General features: G+C 42.1%; 2 protein-coding genes across 2 annotated transcripts in view; both read right to left on the bottom strand.

Moving 5' to 3' along the window:
• LOC139204990 (exostosin-1a-like) overlaps window positions 1-20,736 on the bottom strand; it is a 436,963-nt gene that overhangs the window by 165,396 nt on the left and 250,831 nt on the right. The gene's annotated exons all lie outside the window — the stretch shown is intronic.
• rspo3 (R-spondin 3) lies at window positions 465-15,264 on the bottom strand. Its single transcript, XM_070835198.1, has 6 exons — window positions 14,364-15,264; window positions 9,436-9,630; window positions 8,609-8,752; window positions 8,249-8,395; window positions 7,831-8,016; window positions 465-1,460 (listed from the first exon to the last, which is right to left on the bottom strand). The coding sequence occupies exons 1-6, from the start codon at window positions 14,461-14,463 to the stop codon at window positions 1,237-1,239; spliced, it is 996 nt and encodes a 331-aa protein (XP_070691299.1). The 5' UTR covers window positions 14,464-15,264; the 3' UTR covers window positions 465-1,236.

Raw genomic sequence — 20,736 nt, 5'->3', positions numbered from 1 at the left:
AACAAAACAGATCTTTCTGTGAAGTTGGAGGTACACAATGGTAGTTGCTATAGCTTATTTTCTCAGCAAAAAACTAATAATCACTACTATGGATTTTGAGTGAAACAATAAGAACTCCCTTATGCTTGATTTACTTAAACTTTATGGTTGAATCATAATGTGTGCTGAGGAACAAGTCATCGTTGGTATATTAGAAGAGCTATTTAAGAAATGATAGAGCTTCCTTGCTGCCAAAAAAAATATTATTCATTATCAGCTCTGCCTATGGTACTGTCACTACAGTATTCACCCTAATGAGCCCACAGCAACCTTTGAATCAGCAAACAATAATGTGACAATTGGATTGCACAAGATGACAGGCAGATGAGGAAACAGATATCAGACACTGGTACAAACCCATTATAGTTTTATTTGACATACAGGTGCTTTTGATTCCTAGTCAAGGAGCTTTACTGAGAGCACAGATTCCATTTACACAAAAAGAAAAACCAATGGTTGATTAGATTGTATAATGTATCTGGATAAAACTAGCTTTTTTCCAAGACATACAGAACACACGTTAATGGTTTTCAGTTTTTGACCGTACTCCTTTGATTCCCAGCATGCAGGTTCTCCCACATGTGTCATTTGCAGTGATTATGAAGATGTAACAAGATGGCAATAGCAAACTCATTCTTACTTTTTCTTTACAAATTCTGCACCAAATAAAATAAAGAGATCTAAAGAACAGGAACAACAATAATAAACAATTGTTCTACATAATGTTGCAAATCTACATTCAAAAACCAAGACGCGCAATGTTGTACCAGGGCCCCATTAAATAACCATATCAACAAGCACATAGTATAATGTCTTTGTCTCTCTGTCCGTCTGTCTGCCAGTCCTCCACACAGTCACAGACATTTCTCACTTTGTTCTTCAGTCCCAACAGCGGTGTCTCCTGCACTTTTCAACAGACACACACTCTCAGTGGTGGAAGTGAAGGAGTAGAAGCTACAGAGTAGAAAAAAAAGACTTTTTAAAGTCCTTAGTGGCCCAAGCCTTGTGGCTGAATGTGCCCCATCCCGCTTGTGCATAAACATTATATTCAAATCATACTGGTAGCAGCAACACCCCTGCAGAGAGGGGTCGAGGAGAGTGAACAGTGGGTGAGGGTGGAGTAGTTTTGGAGAAGAAAGAATGGGAGGATAACAGGAGGAGGATGGGGAGGCGCTGGACTTCTGTCTGTCCAGGGCTCTACTGTACGAGGCGGCTTTCAGTGGAGACTGGCTCTGTGTCGTGGCCTCTGCGATGCCTGTGCTCTGTTTTGTTCCTGTTCTCAGAGTCCTCACGTTCACCTGTGTCTCTCTCCCTCTCTCGCTCCCTCTCTCTCTTCCTCTCCCGTCGCCCCTCTTGGTTCTCTTTATCTTTCCGGTTGTTGCGGTTCCTCCGTTCTCTTCGCTCATTCTTCTTCCGTCCTCCTGGAATTTCAGAAACGTAAATGACAGATTAGTAAACTACTAAGGAGATAATAAAGCTCTCCTTCATCTCCTCATCAGTTTCAGGAGGTAGTATTCAGTTAATAAAATGCTTTACTTTTCTCTGTATCCTGTTTACTGCCATTGATTTTTTTTAATAACTGTGATTCACAGGACTCAACTAATCTATGTATCAGCCTGTAAATGATTAAAACCACCTCATGACAAAAATACCTATAAATAAAAGTCGTACTGTTGAGGGTGAGTGAACACACCATGAACACATCACAGGGTGCAGTTGCAGTGCAGCACTGGTCACAGCAATGCTCTGTATTCACCACTAGATGCCAGTCTCTAATCACAGACAGCAGCCCTCTGCCTGTGATGAGCAGACCTTTGTCCAAAATAGAAAACCTTTAAATAGACCCCCAATTTATCTGTTCTTGCAACACCATCTCATAAACAAAACCAAGAGTTTTGGAATGCTGAAGGTTTATCTCTGCTCGAGCTACAGTTATTAATGATAATAACAAGATCCAACCCCAGGGAGGTTGGAGACAGGACCTGCAAGTGAAAGCAGAGGAGGCCCTTTCCTGTTGTTGTACTGCTGCTGTTCGTGTGTGAGTGGAACGGAGCAGCACGGCCTGCTTGGCTGGTTGGCTGACCGGCCAGTCGGGGATTGTGAAACTGCTGAAGTAGGCAGTAGGCACAGACACAGGGAGAGAGAGAAAGAGAGATAAAGCGAGAGAGAGAAAGAGGTCTCTCTCTGTCTCCCTCCTGTCCGCTTCATGTTTGACCCCCTATGGTCATCCTTTCCCTCTCCGTCTGCTAAATCTCTAAATCTCTCTAAATCAAGCCTGGGCTCTGGTTGAACCAGGGACCATGTCTAACCCACACAGTCTGGGTTAGTGATACAAAGCTCTACCTGCCCACTGGGTTTAATCCTCTTCTAGAAATAATACAAGGACAAGAGGACAGGAGATGAGTGCATATAGGAACATAGTATGGAAGCACAGTGTTTAACTGCAAGATTGTAAAAAGTAAGTAATTTATAATCAAAGATAGTGAAGATGGGTGGATGCATGGATGGATGGACGGACAGAGGAGTAATCTGGTGCACTGACTCATTCGGGGTCTGCTCCCCATCCTCTATAAACACAGGAAGTCCCCTTCCCTCTCATTGTTTTCTCTGCCCTGACACCATTTACAACTATTTACAAGTTCAGTGAATTAGTCATACTGTAGCCCCCGTGCTTTTGTCGAGCCAGAGGAGAAACCTAATCCATGCCAGTGTTGAGATGATTAGGAGAGTGTTTATCAAACCAACCTGCATTTGGTTAGTTGGAGCAGTTTCCGATGGGCTTTTTGTAAACTGTGTGTTGACGTGTGTGTAATGGTCCCCAAATGAGACACCTTTGGGAGTTTTGGAACATTTTCAATAGACATTTAGCACGTTCCCAAAAGCCAAGTTTTAATGAATAATGTCAATGAGTTTGAGACTGGCAGTCAATGAGTGGTTGGCTGTGGTGACAAAACATGAAAATGTTGCTGCAGTTTTATGAGCTTTAAATCAAAAAAATGTAGGAAAATCTTACTTAATAGTTTGTCTGAATTAAAAGTGTTTTGGCCAAAACTGGTACATTATGCTATAAGGATGCAAAGGCACTTCACGAGAGTAAACTAAAGGGCTTCCTATTGGTATGTAAGTAGATTTTTTGTAAATGCAGTCAAGGGGAAATAGCGCAACATTTTGGAACATATGCGTATTCACTTCCTTGACAAGAGCTAATTGAGAAGATCAATACCACTCTCATGTCTGTACAGTACTCAGCTGGAGTCAGGAGGCGATTATTGAAAGCAGAGCGAAACTGCTACTCTGTCCTAAGTCTAACAACAGACCCACCAACATAATATTGTATTATATAATTAAGGCTGTAACTATTTCTTGGCCACCAGCAGCTTTGGAAGTGCAGGTAGGCAGATTTTTAAACCCTTTTCATTTAATTCTCATCAACATAGCAAATAAACATATTTCCCACAATGTCAAATTATTCAGCTAATGTATTTTGAGTTTATGTAACTGCAACTGAATCATTTAACACCAAACTCTGGAGTACTGTTTTGTTGTCTGGGAATAGCTCATAAAAGTAAGTACAAAAATATAACAATGGCATTAATATTGTTGTAATGTGAGAGAGCCCGCTCCGTGGTCACTCTTCAACCTGTCACACGTGTGTACATAAACTATACACTACATGCTCCACTTAAGATTCATTCATTCAGTCTTTCAGTTTGTACCGTGGACTGGATACTCTGTAAAAAGTTTATTAAGATCAATACAATATGAATATTGAGATTAATTTCAAATGATAGTAAATGTGGATTCAAAGCCTATTCTGTAACTTATCTTAGGTAATAAAGCCACATTTAGTGCAGATGCTAAGTGTTTGTCAGTGGTACAAATTGAGAATATTTACTATAATCTCTAGTTGATAAGGATGAGTGGATGCAGGAATGAGTCATTCTGTTATCCCGTTATTCCCCTGAAATCCCTTCCTGCTGAGTGTAAACACAGCCACTGGGGTGGATTCGCTGAATTATCTGTGGCTGTAATGTAACATCTAGAAACCTGTTGCAGTGCATTCACAAAGGCCAGGAGTCAATGCAGTGTTCTGAGAGCACAGAGAGAGGCTTTACTGGGTGGGACACACTGTGTGTGTGTGTAAGTCTGTGCTTGCACAATGACTGAGTGAGCATGCTAGTGTAACAGACATGGAGAGAGAGAGAGAACGAGAGAGAGAGAGAGGCAGCAGAAGAGATGGCAAACAATCCAGGGCGAGTACCGAATAAACTCAACAACAAGATGGGATGAAATGAGAGAGCAGAGGGGCACTGAGGGTAAGAGGATGTGTGTATGTGTGTGTGTGTGTGTGTGTGTGTGTGTGTTGTGGTTGGAGGAGCACTGTGTGTTTTATGGTGGCACATCCTCCGTGGCAGGCGTTCTGTCGTCCGGGGAGCTTTTGGCGGGAGCCAGGCTGGGATTAAAGGCTATGGGCTGTCCCACAAGTGGAATGCCTGCCGCATGGCCGCCAGGATGTCATGAGGGGGGCTCTGGGGGTGTGTGTGTGTGTGTGTGTATGTATGTATGTACGTGTGTGTGTGTATGTATGTGTGTATCAGTCTCCCCTCACTGACCGGGTGAAGCTAGCTTGCTTGACAGTATGTTCCTCTGTGTGTAATAGGTCTGTGTGAGGAGGGGTTAAAGGGGGTTAAGGTTTGCAGAGGGCACACGTTCTATCCGGCAACAGAGATAGAGAGGTCAACAGCAGGTCCATCGAAGGACAAATTAGCCAGCATTGACTTGAGAGAGACGCGGCGGATGAGGATGTGTGTGTAAACATTCACAATCTCTAGCTATGGATAACAGGGGAACAGAGCCAAGTTTTTCTGACTCTAAGCCTGAATATGTCAACATGTCTCCTACAGTTTTACAACTTTTTTGACATGATTTCCCTCATTTAAAACATAATTTTCGGGTTAATCAGGACCAACTGGAGGTTGTGGTTTTGTACTGGTTGTGTAGAATGGGAGGCGATACACTTAAAGGAATAGTTCAACATTTTGGGAATGTGTTTCCCTGTCGAAAGTTATATGACAAGATCTCTATCTGTGCATTAAATATGAAACTGGAGCCAGGGGTGGATTACTGTAGCCCAGCACAAAGGATGTAAGCAGTGGAAACAAGCTAGCCTGGCTTGGTTTAAAGCTATGACAATTTGCCAACCAGCACTGAAAAGTAGCCTAGTTCTGGCGCGTAATTCCCCATAGAACATGCCATTTTTATTTTTGTATGGTTTGTGAGCTTTAAAGGTTCTGGTAGGCAGATTTTTAAAACTTTGGACAGACAGGCCAGCTGTTTTCCCCGGCTTTACGTCTTTATGCTAAGATAAGCTAATCACCTGTTGGCTCAAGCTTCATTTAATCAAGAACCATAATGGTGGTATCAAAATTCTCATCGAACTCTTGGCAATAAAGCAGTTGTATTTCCCAAGACATCAAACTAAACTTTAAGTTCTTTAAGAAAGAATGGCTATAAATGAGCGTTTTTAGTAAAACTTACACTAGCGTCAGCTGGAGGCACTTGATGTGAAATTGTATCATATTTAACAGCATGTAAAATATATTGCATATATAACAAGCCAGATGGATGTAATTATTCATTGTACAACAAAAGCTGCCTTTATTTACACATTGAGGATTATTTTCTAGATTTGAGACTCAAGGTCATAGTTTGAGTATGAAAATTCTTAAAGGATTGGTTCACAATGTTTCAAGTGTCTTAAAACAATGGTCACGTGCCCATGTACCACCAACACTGAACATTCCTGTAATCACTCCTCCTGTCCATACTAAGAGATCTCTTCCTACCATGGGATGTGGAAGCATTTTGGGTTTAGGAAAGTATGGTAAGTAAAGCAGCCAAGTACAAATAAGTAATAATGTTTAGAACAAACAGGAGTAATGGGATGAACAGAGCAAAACCTTATAGTAGACTCATGTGCAAAACAATGTAGAGAGGAGACAATGGAAGGAGGAGAGGCAGGATTGTGGGGGAGGAGAAGGCAAAAGGAGAAAGTGCAAAAGAGGAGGAAAGGAAAAGGAGGAGGAGGATGTATCAGTGTCTGAGGGCTGCTGGAGGATTACCGGGGGCTCTCTGAGGTTGTACCACTGACCCCCTAGCGTGTGCAGAACGTAAACAGCGAGGAGCGGACGCGCCGAAGCAGATAATTAGCTCTCATTCGCCACAGATGGTCTTGGAGCAAGGGCAACTGGGTAATCACAACGTCGATAAATGAGGGCCTGTAATGTGTGAGACTGCACACAGCTTTCTTTTTCTTTCTTTCTTTCCAATTCACCCCTCTTCTCTCTCTGTAACCCCCTTTTCACCAGGCTCAGGCTAGATCAACAGAGCCGTCAACTCTACACTAAAGTCTCAGCCCTGACCCGACTGACTGGGAGCGCCAGCAGAGAGCTTATATGGGGGTCTATGTTTTCTTTGGTGTGGTAGGGTGTGTGTGTGTGTGTGTGTGGAGGGGACAAGGATGGGGGAATGGATCAGTAGAGAGATACAGTGAGAGAGAGAGAGAGAGAGAGAGAGAGAGGGATAGCAGGGGTGACAGAGGGCACATTTCACAGTCTGCCTTACAAATCACGTCGACCCAGTTGACTCTTTTCGCAAATTACCACCAAGAGCAACGGCTGTGAAGTCATTTTAGTGAGACTAAGATAGAATGTGTGTATAGCTATGTGCATGTGTGTGCTTTCGCTGTGCCCAAGTGAATGTGTGAGTTTGAATTTGTGCATTTGTCTGACTCGTTTGAAATGGAGAGGGTCTATCTGTATCTGGATTTGTGCGTGCATGTGTTGGTTTGCATGTGTGTATGTATGCATGCATGTGTGTGTGTGTGTGTGTGTGTGTGTGTATTGGCAGCTGTGGGGATAAACCAATACTGATCCCCTGGTCGCCGCGTGCCTCCCAGGGGGAGGATGTTGATGTTGAGCTGGCTGTTTCTGCTCCAGAGTCAACTGCTTTTCTGCTGCATCACACACACACACACACACACACACATGCACACACACACACACACACAGAAACATGCACATACACACACATACACTCACACTGTTTGTTCTGTAAGTGTGAGGCCCCAGGGGGCTGGATCTCAGCCTCCTACCCTGTCTGCGATCTGTCATTTAACACCACAGAGCCCAGGCTAAAAAACATCCAGCCGTAGCCGCCAACCAGCTCAGTAACCACACACACGCATTACACACATAACACAAAGTGATCGTAAATGCACCACAGCATCGGGTTTTATAAAGAGAAAAGCCCGTCTGAAAGCAGTTTTCACTCTCTTCATTAGAAATGATCACGCTATTCCCTGTTTACTAGGAGCAAAGAAAGTGGTTTCACTGTTTAAAAATCCAAAGAGGTCTCGTGGGAAAACACACAACATACCCATTGCAACATCACACATGTGTGTTCCCCCCACTGTCCTCACTCCAACCACAATGACAATCCTCTGAGTAAACAGTCGTAGTCCTGAGCGGAAGAACGACTAGCTCTGATTGTACAAGCTGAAGCAGCAAGGTCTGGAATTCATAGAGAGTAGAAATCGTGCCATGTGTCAAAAATCCAATTTCAGCAGTGAGTGCATGGGTCAACAGCAACTACAATAGACAATGTCTAGAGTTTGCCCATTTTGAAAATAATGGTTTTTGGTAGTTTCAGTTCAAATACTGGATCACAAGGATCTTGAGTCAGGATTTACTCCATAACTGGAATACTAATACACCGCAACCATTTCCTTACCTAGACATTTCCTCCTCTTGACCAGGCACTCTTTGATCTCTGAGATCTCAGGGCAGGGGTTGCCAAAGGGTGATGGGTACTGGAGGACCTGTCGTGTGCGGGTCTCCTGGCCCCGTTTGAACCCGCAGGTTCTACCGGACCGAGAGCAGGGGCTCCACTCGCCCCATTCACCCACCTCACAGTGCACTGATGGGAAAAATTGAGAAAGTGAGGGTGAGAACCTTCAGTGTTTAGAAATTCAATGTTTTTATGTCTTATAAAGTTCATGGGGTTAATATCCTTTCTTCAGGCTTAGTTGCCAGTTGTAGCCATTCTACACTAACATTAATATCAAACTTGGGCCAGTACCAACAGGACAGACATCTTAGGTGGTTATTTTCCTCTGATACATCCACACACATGCACACAGTGGACTGACCTTGTGCTGTGCACTCCATGAGTTTGTCATTGGGTTCGTAGTCCTCTGGACAGACATGGTGGCACGTCCCACTGAGCTGGTACAGGCCTGGCCGGCACCGCGTACATGTCTCACTGCTCACACACGTCTCACACTCTGCAGGGCACTCTACAAATACAAAAGCACAGTTCTGTATTTGTGAATATGGTGGCCAAATTTAATACATTGACATGCTTTATGTGACACTTATGCTTCATTCCAAAGTCAGAATTGTTTGGTAAATGGCAAATGTGGGACACACACAGGGTAAAAAGAGTTAAAGAAAAGGCAAACTCCATGTATTATCCCCGTCCCTGATAAATACGAAGTCTAAACACTCACTGGGAACACACTCCCTCTGCGTGTCACTTCGGACCAGCCCTTCAGGGCAGTTTTCCTGGCACTTGCCCAGGTGAAGGTAGAATCCCACTCGGCAACGTGTGCAGAAGTTCTTGTTGAAGCAGGAGTCGCACTCCGACCTGCACTCTGACAGAGAAATACAGACCCACCGCCGGCGTTTATTTAAACCATATAAGTTATCAAGTGTGTCCTGCCTGTTAAATATACAGGTTGGCAGTGTGTGTGTGGGTGTGTGTGTTCGTGTGTGAATGTCTCACTGGGAATACAGTCAGGAATATGAGGCACTGCAGTCAGATTGATGTTTTACAGAATGGCTCGTGATATATGATTTTAAGTAAAGCAACACTTGATGTAATTTAATGTCGCCATAAGGAAACATACTTAACAGTTATCAAGTTTTGTAGTTATTTGAGTACATGCTGCATGTGTACATAATGCCATATTTCACAAGCAGGTCTTGAAGCTGTTGCTTGTAAAGAAATGTATATGGAGGGAGGACATATATTTTGACAATGCCTTGGAGCAGACTAGACTTCTTGTGCTTATGCTTGTCACATATAAGAAAAACACTGTTAAGAGGCCACATTTAACTCAAGGCAAGTTTGAGATACTTTCCTCTGTGTGTTTGCTATGAGAAAGGACTATACTGAGTTTTATGTCCATCCATTCAGAGGACACTTAATAACACAGGAATCTGACTACCAGTGCCACACGTACAGAGTCATTGAATTGGAAACATGCAGTGCAAGGCTCATTTTCAATAATAATCTGCACTATACAAATACAGTCTGGTACTCATTATTCCTTACTTGTGCAGGTGTTTCTTTCTGGGGAGCGTGTGCCATAAAAGCCCGGAGGACAGGAAGTCATGCACACCCCGATCTGCTTCATCCCAATCCTCTCCAAATGCATGAAGAAGCGTGGCTTGCAGGACAGGCAGCCATTGTAGTCAGAGCAGGTCAGACAGCCACCCTGCTGGCACCCTGAGCTCACACCAGAGATCTCTGTTAATAGGAGCAGAGGGATAAGTATGAAAACCTAAAATATTAAATATCTTTTAAAAGTATGAAAGCGGAATTTATCTTAATGGATAACTTGTATCGATCACGTTTTGCACAAAACATTTAAGGAAGTGGATATATACCCGGTGTCCTCATTTATGCAGTGCCATTTTAAGTCCTACACACTAGCCAGCAATCAACACCTGACCTAAGTTTTGGCAAATAGTAGACTCTCATTGGTGCAGATTACAAAGGAATATTTTAATTTTTGTTATTGGTTTAATGATTTTTTTAATGCTATGATGCCCTGCACAAAACAGGATCAGGTTGATAACCCTAATCTAGAAAGGACACGTCAGACTGTCCTGTGGCATCACTGTGTATGTGAAAAATGGCTTTAGATATTCTAAAAAAAACAAAGCGCATTACAATAATTTAAACAAAATCTTCATAAATTACCACAATTCTTTTGAAATAAGGAAACAATCTCAAACTGCATGTTTCTTAACAGTGTTGTTGTACCATGTTTTTCAAGAGTGAAGGGAAAACAGAAAGGCAACTGTGTTATGAAGGGTTATTATTTCACATGCATAAGTGTTTTTACAGGATTACAGGATTATATATTATTGTATATTAGGATTATATAGGCATTGTCATGTACTGTCTTAGTGCAGTGACAGATAGCACAGCACTAACCACAGCTCTTTATACTATGTTTACAACTATATTCATGTACATAGGTACTGTAGTATTTAGTTTATGCTGATTTATTTTACAGTCGGGTTTTCATCCCCTACTCTTCACTAATTTGTGGGATGATTCACCAGACGTTGTCTGCCATGGTTGAAAGCTGTGGTTGTAGGTTTTAATTGTTTTAATTATATGTTGACAGCCTTGTCACAGACATTTTTTAATATCTCTCAGCATGTGCATTTCAAATATGATAGTGATTATAATAAACTTAGAGTTTAAAGCCTGTATTAAAAATAAATTTAGTGTTTCTCAGAGTAAGTTTCCTGGCAAAGACTGTAAATCATCAGATTTTCATCTGATTGGAGTTAGGGGACAAAAACAGTAATGAGTAAGAAGGTTTGGGTGGTTGGATGGTGGATGTATATGCTCTTTAAAGAAGCCACCCAATACACACGACAAATTCATGATGCTGGGTAGTTAATAGAGGATGATTTTAGTTTCTTGTCCTGATGTTTCAGTAAATGTATAACCTCCCCAGTGAAGACATGACTTTTACATACTCCTCTGTTAGAAATGCTATGCTTTAGTTAAATACGGAGGGTGATACAGGGCTTTGGGGAATGAGAAAATCAACACAGGGACAAACATTTTACAGCTCACTTGTATACCAGGAGTGACACCTCTAACATAAAGTCAATATGTAAGCAATATCCATGAGAGAAGTTCACATATTGTGCAGCCATGCTGAACTGGCACTCCATTCCCAAAGGCATTGTTTGGAAAATGTTGCTGTAGTCACACATAGTAGGCAAATCAAAAGCAACCCCTGCAAGCGCCAAAGGAATTGGTTTTCCTCTCCAGCCTTGGCATCTATTGCTCTTTGCTTTAAGCTGGCCCTCTAAGTTCGGGGTTTAGCTGCCAGTTTACCATAGATCATGGATACTTTGTTTGAAATATCTCGACAATCTTTACAACTGCTGTCCATTTGCCCACATGTGCTCCTGCCAAGCTGCCCTGATTCACAGAAGTCTTAAGACGCAGGAATTTGGCCTTGCCCTCGCACTTGCACCAACAAAACCTCAGTTGGACAGTGGTATCTTGCATAACATACCAACAAAGTCACATGTGAATAAACATATTCACATGCCTGCACACACACAAACACAGATGGTTCATGGAGAAAATAGAATTGTGCTGCAAAATAGAAGTAACCAAAAAAAGAAATTTTGCCTAGTATTAAGGTATTGAATATCTGCCTCTATGTCGGATTCCACCACTTGACATACATGATCCCCCTTTTATAATCCACGTCCTTCGTTTAGCTTTAACTCAAGACTGAAATCAACTCATCTCCATCTTCCACTGAACTGACTTGTCTTGATAAACTATATAATATATATAACCACCACTGTTAGCACCCAGGCAGCCACATGCCTTAACATTTGGATGCATCATCACAGACAGGAAGCTCGGAGCTCGGGTTCAGTCCCTGCATGGTAATTTTGGCCAGTTGACTCAATGGTCATTGACTCCCATCTCACTCTTAGCCCCTTCTTTCCCTCTGAAATCCGTACTCATTCACCCCTTCACTAACTAATCCCTCCATCCTCCCTGATATCTCTGGAAGTGTTAGATATCTGCGTCCAAGGAAGAAGTCAATTAATGGGTACTGAGTCAGTCCGGAAAGGCAGGAGTTTACCCCTTACTGCAAAAGGTGAACTAAACGTTCAGTTTCAATGCAAATGAATGTAGTGCTGCAAGTGAATTACACAAGTTAATTATGTCATGAGGGACTATGTGGATCTGCTGTATCATAAAATGTTTTTCATTCTTTTTCAGTCCATAAAACACATTTTCTGCATCTAATTTTGAACCAAGAGAAATTAATAGTAATTAAAAAAAAAATACAGAAAGTAAAGTTAACATTGTTAGTCTCAGGGCATGATTTAAGAGAACAAACCTCCTGCTCGCCTCTCTCTCACACTGGGCTGAGAGGCTCTTTAATGTTGTTTAGGGGGAAATAAACATTTAAAAGAGGGAATCTGTGAGTCTTGACGCAGCGTAGGCTATAAAGTGGACACCACAATGTCTATAGATCCTGCTCAAACACAAATTTAAGTGAGGATAATTAACCTGTTACATACAGGTGGTACATTTTCTTCTTTTTTATCATTATATCAAATGTCTGATGTCATTATATATCAGTTTGCTGCAGTTTTAAAAGGTTTATATAGGCCGTGCCAGCCTATGGAACAACAAAATGACCCATGCACAGTTCTTCAGGTCGGACCTCAACTACTTTGAACAGAGCGACCAATAGCAAAAATAACCCCAGGACCCTTTTAAACTACATAATAAACACACCATTAACCCCAGATGCTGCAAATCTCTACTTTTTTTTTTTTTTAAATGTCCACTTTGGTGGTCATGAGGTAAAGAATAAAAACCACAAACAAAAACAGTTCTTTCAGGCCCAGACTTCACATTTCAGTTCTGTGATTAAATGTAAAGAGAGGGAGACGTAGAGGGAAGTTTCAGCTCCAGGTGGCCAGGATAAAAACATCACTTCTTAGGTCTATTATTGTAGATCACAGACAGTTTTCAGCCACGCTGGCAAGTGATGCATGGAATATTCCAGTTATCACTGCTCTTCTCTAACAGAATCAGTCACAGAGCACATCTGGAGACCCTCAGCGATAAAGTGTGCGTAGGAAGAATAGAAAGATATCCTTTATTGATACTTGTGTCATAGTGTCATGGAAAAAGGCTGGTGATAGCTCAAGAGATTAGACATAATGTTGGACCCCAGGGAGATATATGGGAGATGAAATACCACCAGACTTAAGAGTGTTTTCAATATGGAACATCTCTGGAGTTTTCATGGCACCTACTATCAAATTTGCATTAACTCGGATTTTGAACAGTAATAAAACCAGGATGGGACATGATTACAAATTATGATACTGAGTTCAATTTCTGACTGACATGACTGTGAAGGCCACTCTACTGTGTGTGATCCCAGCCAACATACGAAGAAACGAATTGAATTCCAAAATGTGACAAGGAAACAAACTCAACACGGAGGTTACTTCACCAAATATGGGAATTAAAGCTGTGAATATGCAGTTGAACGGAGATCGGCCCTGATACCCGGGCAGCACACTGCGTGCCTGAAGTCTGCTGCTCTGACCGCTAGAGAGCGACGGGAACCAGGAGACTGTGCGCAAAGAGCAGCCACTGCACGCTCCAGGTGACACGCGGAACAATTCACTAATCCAATTAAGATTCGAGGGAAACACGTAAAAAGCGGAATAAAGATGATGACTGAGGATGAGGAAGATGACGACATGAACGGACCAGAGAAAGAAAGCAATATTTGACTGGAGCATGCGCTGGAATGGGCCGAAAGCAACCAATGCAAGGATGAACTCTCCATTTTATTAAAGCCATTTAAAGTTAAACTGTGGGAAAGTATAACCACCATGATGCAGAAACTTTAGGTTGAGGAAATTAGTAATAATATGTCCGTAATCTTAATAGTTTTGATAAATTTATAATAATCCGGGAAAACAATGCAGTCACTCATGTTATCCGCCAAAAGTGAGATGATTTTCGATCTTGTGGTTTTAAATTATATTAAGAGCGAAAAAAAAAACAGCAGGAAAAACTGGTAATTATCTTGTCAGAGAAAAACTGAAAAGAGCATTGCACAGTTGAATTGTTTGGTCACCTACAGGTATAAATCTACCAATTTACTGCACTGGATGAATGACATTGGGCCTTACTATCACTTATTATTCAATGTTAAATACAATTTGTGTTGATTTAGATAACTAGACTGAATAGTGGATTCTCAGTTGTGTTGATTTGAAGATGTAGAATGGAGGCAGGAGACATTTGTGACTTGACGCCTCTCTGAGTAAAGTAGATCAATCAATTCTGAATCAAAAAATATCTAAATAAATAAAAAAAAAAGAACACAAATAAACTGCGCTGAGTGTGTGCACCAAACACCGGGCAGCACCGTCCCACACTTTACTCACGTTTATGTTGCCGGTGTCTGGAGCTGCTGCGCTGCTGACAACCAGTGTAATCCATGCAGTGCAAGATGATCAAAACAAAGGAGATCAGTTGTAATTGCATAGTAGCCCAGAGGTGAGACTCGTAAAGCCAATGTCAATGTTCACCAGATCACTTATTGGATAAGATTCCGTTTTCTTCCCCCAGACGGAGGCAGAGTTTGGAGGGTAGATAATTCCTAGACACAGCAGGACCCCCAGCTATGTGGTGATATGTGGTGATGGTAGTGTACTGTGGCCCAATGATGCCTGGGCCGCTTAGACTGTAACATCCTGTATAGGATCTTCATATGTGCCAAGAAAGCCAGACTGAGTCAGGGATCCGTCATCCGTGCTGTGATAAAGAACATTCCCTCCAAAAAAACAAACAAACACGCCAAAAAGCTTGATTCTCATCCGGTGAGCGCCGGAGGAAAGCAAAATCAATCATTAGTGTTGGTCAAAAAGATGGATGGGATTATCATTCATGACTATCATCACTCTCAAAAAGTTTGAGATGTAATATCCATGTGAAGAACTCCAAATTGACCTTACGCCCCTCTCCTCTTTTCTCTCAGTGGAGATGCGCCGTGCGTCCCGGTGTGTGTGGGTACCCTAATGTGCCAGGCGCATTGGGGGTCTCGGCTTCATCTCAGCATCAACTAAAGTACAAAAAGTAAAAGCCACTTACGGACCAACACTGGTAATCACACAAAAAAATCTGTAAGTGGAAGGTTTCGTAGGTCTTTTGGCTGTCAAACACATAGACCTCCTCTCGCTCGCTGTCGCAGGCAACTGAACCAAAGTAAATCTCCGCAGTTTCAGCGCTTTTTTGCTTTGCATGCAGGACCCATTCACTCCCCTCCTGCCGGCCGGCTGATGACTTCAGCCCACTGCTGTCTCTCTGTCTCTCTCTCTCCCCCTGTGAGCTCCAAAGTTTATTTAGAGGGCAAGCCCTCCGCGTCAGAGAGAGAGAGGGAGAGAGGGAGAGAGAGAGAGAGAGAGAGAGAGAGAGAGAGCACTGTAGCTTCTCCAGGATTCCTGTCTGTCATTGTGCCTCCAGTGATGCTTTAAATCGTTTAACATGAACTGAATGTAACAATGATGTGACTGAAATGAATGGACTCATCTGCTGCCCAACTCATATTTTTTAACTAATATACATGATTTGTTCTATGCTTAGACTGATCGTTGTGTTAAATGTTAGAAAACTCAAAATTCCTGGCCAAATTCCAGTGCCTTGTTTTTTTTCACACAAAAAAAGACATTTTAATCAATAAAATCCAGTAAACTGAGTTTAATTTGGTTCAACACATCCTGGACACCCAGCCCAATACATCAGAACTGAATGAAAAAGAATAAAAAAGAGCTTCATTATGAGAATTACTGACTTTACCACGATCTTACTGTGATAAGGATATACACAGCATATCCAGTAATAAGGATTGTGCAGATGTTTCTAAGATATACACCAGAAATAGTGTAAATTGAATAATGTGGCCAAACAGTTAACCTGTAGTGTCCTATATTTATTGTCAATTATGAAATTTGACATTGATCGGCAAAAAAAATTCTTCCAGAAACTAATTGTTTGATGCACCAGGTAGCTTATAGGATACGTAGATAAGGGGAGAGGCACAAGATGGTCTGATCTCTCTCCCTCTTTCTCTCATATGTTCATTTCAGTGGCAGTGTTGGGGAGAGAAAACCTCCCAGTTGACATCAGCCAAAGAAGCAGCAGCATCTCATCTTATTACCTCTAGAGGGAGTTAGTTCCATAAAAGCTTGAAGCACATTGTCATAACAGACAAGTATGGGTGTCAGTGAGCTATGGTAAACTGTAGCAGTCGACCTTTTCCTGCTGAGTCCACAAGTGATGTTTTTGGAGTTGTTACAATGTGGGGGAAAGACGGGCAGAAAAATAGCCACTAAAAATGTAAAATACATGCATTAAAAAATCGCATGAAAGCAGCGTTCAGGGCTTGTTTTTCCAAATACTAATACTTTGTTTTCATCCTTGTCATCATCGTCATTAATGATTTTTCCAGATCAGATTGTCACCAGAGCCTCAGTTTGCAGGTTTAGGACTTTTGCTGACAATTGGTCTTAATGCAGAGACGTATGCCTCCAAGATTAGAGAACTGTGGCCTTCTGGAGATTGGAGCATTGTAAGGGGAGCGGGGGGCAGGGGACCGAGGCCTCATTTGTCTAAGTAGTGTGTTGATGTTTAGGGGGAACAGTATGCACAAGTCCAATACTTCTCCTTGCTGTGGCTTCTGGTCTTTCATCAGTCACTGTGCTGAGGAAAGCAATGCAAACACAGCGTGGACTTTTTCTTTATAGGAATACTTCCTTGTTTGCCCTGTACTAACTCAGAACCAGGACAGTGAGACATAACAGAGATTGAAGCATTGTTTTAAACCCTTTCACCTCCACTGCAGCAGACGGCTGAATCCAACCTTTACCCAGGACACTAAGTGATGCATTATAGTTAGTTGACTCTAATATATAAATTTGAAATGTCACGGCATTTTTTATAGGTTTACAGTGAAAGCACTGTAATGCCTCCATTAGAGTATGTGAGACAATTAAATTTCATATCGTATGTAAGAAAAAATATTGCAAAAATATCGTGATAAAATGTTATGAAAAATTACAAAATCTCCCTCCTCCCTTTCTTCCGTCAGTTTGGTGTAAGGGATGTCGAAGAATAATGCTCGTCTTTGTGTCCCAGTCTGAACCAGCCCCACCATCCCCTGGGGGTAGGAGCATGTGCGTGCGTTTGGGTGTGTGTGTGTGTGTGTGTGTGTGTGTGTGTGTGTGTGTGTGTGTGTGTGTGTGTGTGTGTGTGTGTGTGTTCAACACTGGGGTGCGGAAGGTTAAGGTCACTTGGTCAGTCCCTGTGACCGTCCAGTGAGAGAATCAGTCGACACCTGTAAATGAAGTCGGGCAGGTGCATAAACCCTCCGACCAAGCATGGATGCACACTACAACTTTTTTTTTTTTTCTAATACCACATTTAGTCCTTTTTTAGCCTCACTCTAATTTAGGCCTTGAGCGAAGGAGGGCGTTTGAGAGTAAGGCATCATCCCTGCTGACAAAGTTTGGCACAAATGAAACACAAATCATAGAGTTATGTAATTCCCCCGCTACAGTTTCTTGTGTTTTTTGTTTTATGATTTGGACACAAGCCTGAAGAGAATATATCATCACTGACATTGGTTGAAAAGGGAAAATTCCAATGCATGGCAGCCTCAGTGAATATACTACGGCACAGACGAGAAAAGAATGAAAACCTGTAGGATTTAAGTTTTTAGCCAAAAACTAAACATTCTCAGCATGCTTCAACATGTTTGTTAGATCTTGGAGCAATACTGAATGTAAATGTTTGTTTATAGGAAACACCACCTTTAAGGGGAATTTCAGGGCCTGAGAGGCTGAAGTTCAATGTGTATCAGAAGCTCATTACACTTATCATTCCCAAGTTTAAGCTACAAATATCCAGTTAAGCAGATGTCCATGTTGTTATATTCATATGACATTGCACAAATCCATCTACCTCGACCTTATCAAGAAAATCATGCTCTTAATCCTCAAGCACATCGGTGCAGCAAACATACCGGTACACCACAAAGCTCACGTCTGTGATCTCCAAACTTTTCATTCCCTGGCCTATGACTCATAAAATTCCCAGATGACAGTGACAGTGTTGATCCACTGTCCTGTCATCAGCTAATGAATTAGGCCGGGCGCAGTGTGGACAGCAATTGATAGCGCGTGCCTCACTGGAGTCTGTGAAAACAGAGTGGCTCAGTCTGTGGCCTTATATGCAGGTTTTTCTGATGTTGCATCTATTAAAGCTGCAGACATCCTGGTGGCAATCCTGAGCATTCTCTCAGCATGAAGCAAACAGAGAGAGACAGTGACACGCGGCAGCAGAGGGTGTACAATGTTATGAAAATAGACTTGTACAAGCACACGCACATACATGGATACAGGATCTATAAGTTCTTATAAATAATTATTGATTCTTGAAATTCTATCATACATGCAGACATGGAGGATTAGATTAATATAAACAAGCATAAGACAGGTGCATGTGTTGTGGAGAGGCAGGTGGGGTGACCTTATTTTAAATACATGTGTGTGCTTGTGTGACTGCATTTCTGTGTGTATACTGGGGTGATTGAGGGGATCATTTCATAGTAAGAGGGATTGAGAAGGTAGTCAAGGACAGATAATCACTGTGAGCAAGGGCTGTCAGCTGTACACACAGAGGGAAAGCAGGTCAGAGTTTTATACAGAGAAGGTCAAAAGAGAAGGGTACTGTGCATGTACGTGTGTGTGTGTGTGTGTGTGTGTGTGGTAAAGGGGGCAGTTATCACTGATTTCCCATCTTGATCCCCTCAAATAAGGAGCTCATGTTTTCTGAAATGGTGCACTGGTACACATTTTTGCGAATGGTGCTCCCACTAATTTTATTGTCCATGAGGGTCTTCTCATACGTATAGCACAAGATTCGCTGTATGGGTGCGTTTCTATTAAGATTATAAATATGTTTCCATGTGCACATAAGTATGGATATGTCCTCTTCATGTGCATGTGATTTGAAGTGTATGAGTGTGTTGTGCTTTAGTAGTGACCTCAGGAGGAACACCCTCAGCAGGCCTGACTAATTTGGCCATGAGCGTGGCATTAACTACACATTCCTTCCGAAGCGGTGTCTCCACTTCCCTCTCCCCCTCGACAGCAACACTTTAAATAAACTGAGCTCAGGATTGTTAAGAAAGGCCACCGCTTTCTGTGTTTGACCCTTGGTAAGACCTCAATTGATGTATTTCCTCTTCTTTTTAGTGTCTCTTTGAAAAACGTGACTGACCAGTGAATTGTCAAAGTGACTAGTATGACAGGAGGAGGGAAAAGTAAAGAAAGTCCTGAGCTCACTTGAGTTGGGGATGGGGGGGGGGGGCTTCTTTATCCTCAGAAAATTAGAGGAAAAGTCAGTGAGCAAAGCCAGCCACCTCTTGACAAGAGTGAGAAAGTTTATATATTCTCTTCCCTCTCTTGCTACCCCAGAGTTGGGTCTCTTATGAAGCTGTGGACAGACAATGACAGCGTACTGGGGATCAAACACTGCTACCCAGGAAATTTTAATCATCGGAGTACCACCAGCTTTTTTTCCCATCAGTTGTTGCCAGGCAACAGGTGAGGCAGATCCCAGATATTCTGTATGTGTGTGTGTGTGGTATGTCTGGTAGTAGAACAGGAGGGGGTGCAGATCAGGGTGTGTATAGAAGAGCCTTGGGGTTATTTTATTAATCTGCATGGGGAGTCTTTTCTTTTTCTTCCTGATAAAACCCTTTTCTGCCCCCTCTTTATAGCAGGCGGCCTGTCTCCCCTCGACTTTTGTCCTGTGACCACTCAGCTCTGCAGGGACCCGTGTCAGGCATCGCCCTCAAAGAGTCTGTATGAGAGTAGGTGCGGGTATGTGTGAGAGATACAGAACACTGCAGTCATTATGGATAGTTGCAAAGCTGCATCTCTAAGACAAATCTAGTTTGTCATGCAAATGCGGTAAATCATTTTTTGTTGACTTTTTACAGAACATGTGGTCCAAGAACAGCCCACGAGGAAACTTCAAGATTACTCGCTATAGAGGGTTGAAAGAAGGCAGATGGCCTGAGCTTTATTTTTCTAGTGAACAATTTCCTCTCAATCTAAGAGGTTCTAATGGAAAGACCCTGAATTAAAACATGTGTGAAAGTAGAATTTACTCCTTTGTTTCTCACCCAGGCAGAGTAACCCCAGTGAACCACACTGAAAAGAGAATTTGTCTTTTTATGAAACAAATTAACGCAGACATTTTTCCACCCAGTGAAAAAATTTGGACTCTTTCTGTCTTCCAGTAAAGCTCAATGTTGGCCACATCTGCTCTGCTGGAGGTACCGGTGGCTAATGTGAGGTTGTTGATTTCAAGAGCTGTCGAGACAGTGTGGTTTTAATGGTCAACAAATAGCTTCTCAGATGTTCCAAACTGTTCCAAACATTAAGACTGTGGAGTGAAGCCTGCTCTCTCTCAAATGCACCGCATAATATCACTTTGGAGCATTTGGAACAATATTCCACATCGTTTGGAGTTGATTCAAGGTTCCTCTTGCAAAGGAAGAATGATTTAATTAATTTTATTAATTTCTTTGCCAAAATTGCAGGAATCATTGGATACACAGAAACTGTTTGCTGCCAAGAGAAGTAATCCAGACAGCTTCCACTTCATACAAACAAAATACCGACTTCTTCTTCTTGCAACCTAAGAGTCTGCAGCCATGCTAGCAGCTCTGTGAGCTATATGCTAATGTCA

This window comes from Pempheris klunzingeri, chromosome 8, assembly GCF_042242105.1.
Source record: "Pempheris klunzingeri isolate RE-2024b chromosome 8, fPemKlu1.hap1, whole genome shotgun sequence".
Lineage (NCBI taxonomy): Eukaryota > Metazoa > Chordata > Actinopteri > Acropomatiformes > Pempheridae > Pempheris > Pempheris klunzingeri.
This window is presented reverse-complemented; position numbering and strand designations above follow the sequence as displayed.

Excerpts from the sequence above, each read along its gene's own strand:
- rspo3 (XM_070835198.1), bottom strand. The coding sequence starts at position 14,463 with ATGCAATTACAACTGATCTCCTTTGTTTTGATCATCTTGCACTGCATG. Across the intron at positions 8,396-8,608 it reads GCAGAGGGAGTGTGTTCCCA|AGTGCCCTGCAGAGTGTGAG; the intron begins GTGAGTGTTTAG and ends TTGTATTTGTAG. Across the intron at positions 8,017-8,248 it reads CATGGAGTGCACAGCACAAG|TGCACTGTGAGGTGGGTGAA; the intron begins GTCAGTCCACTG and ends TTTTCCCATCAG.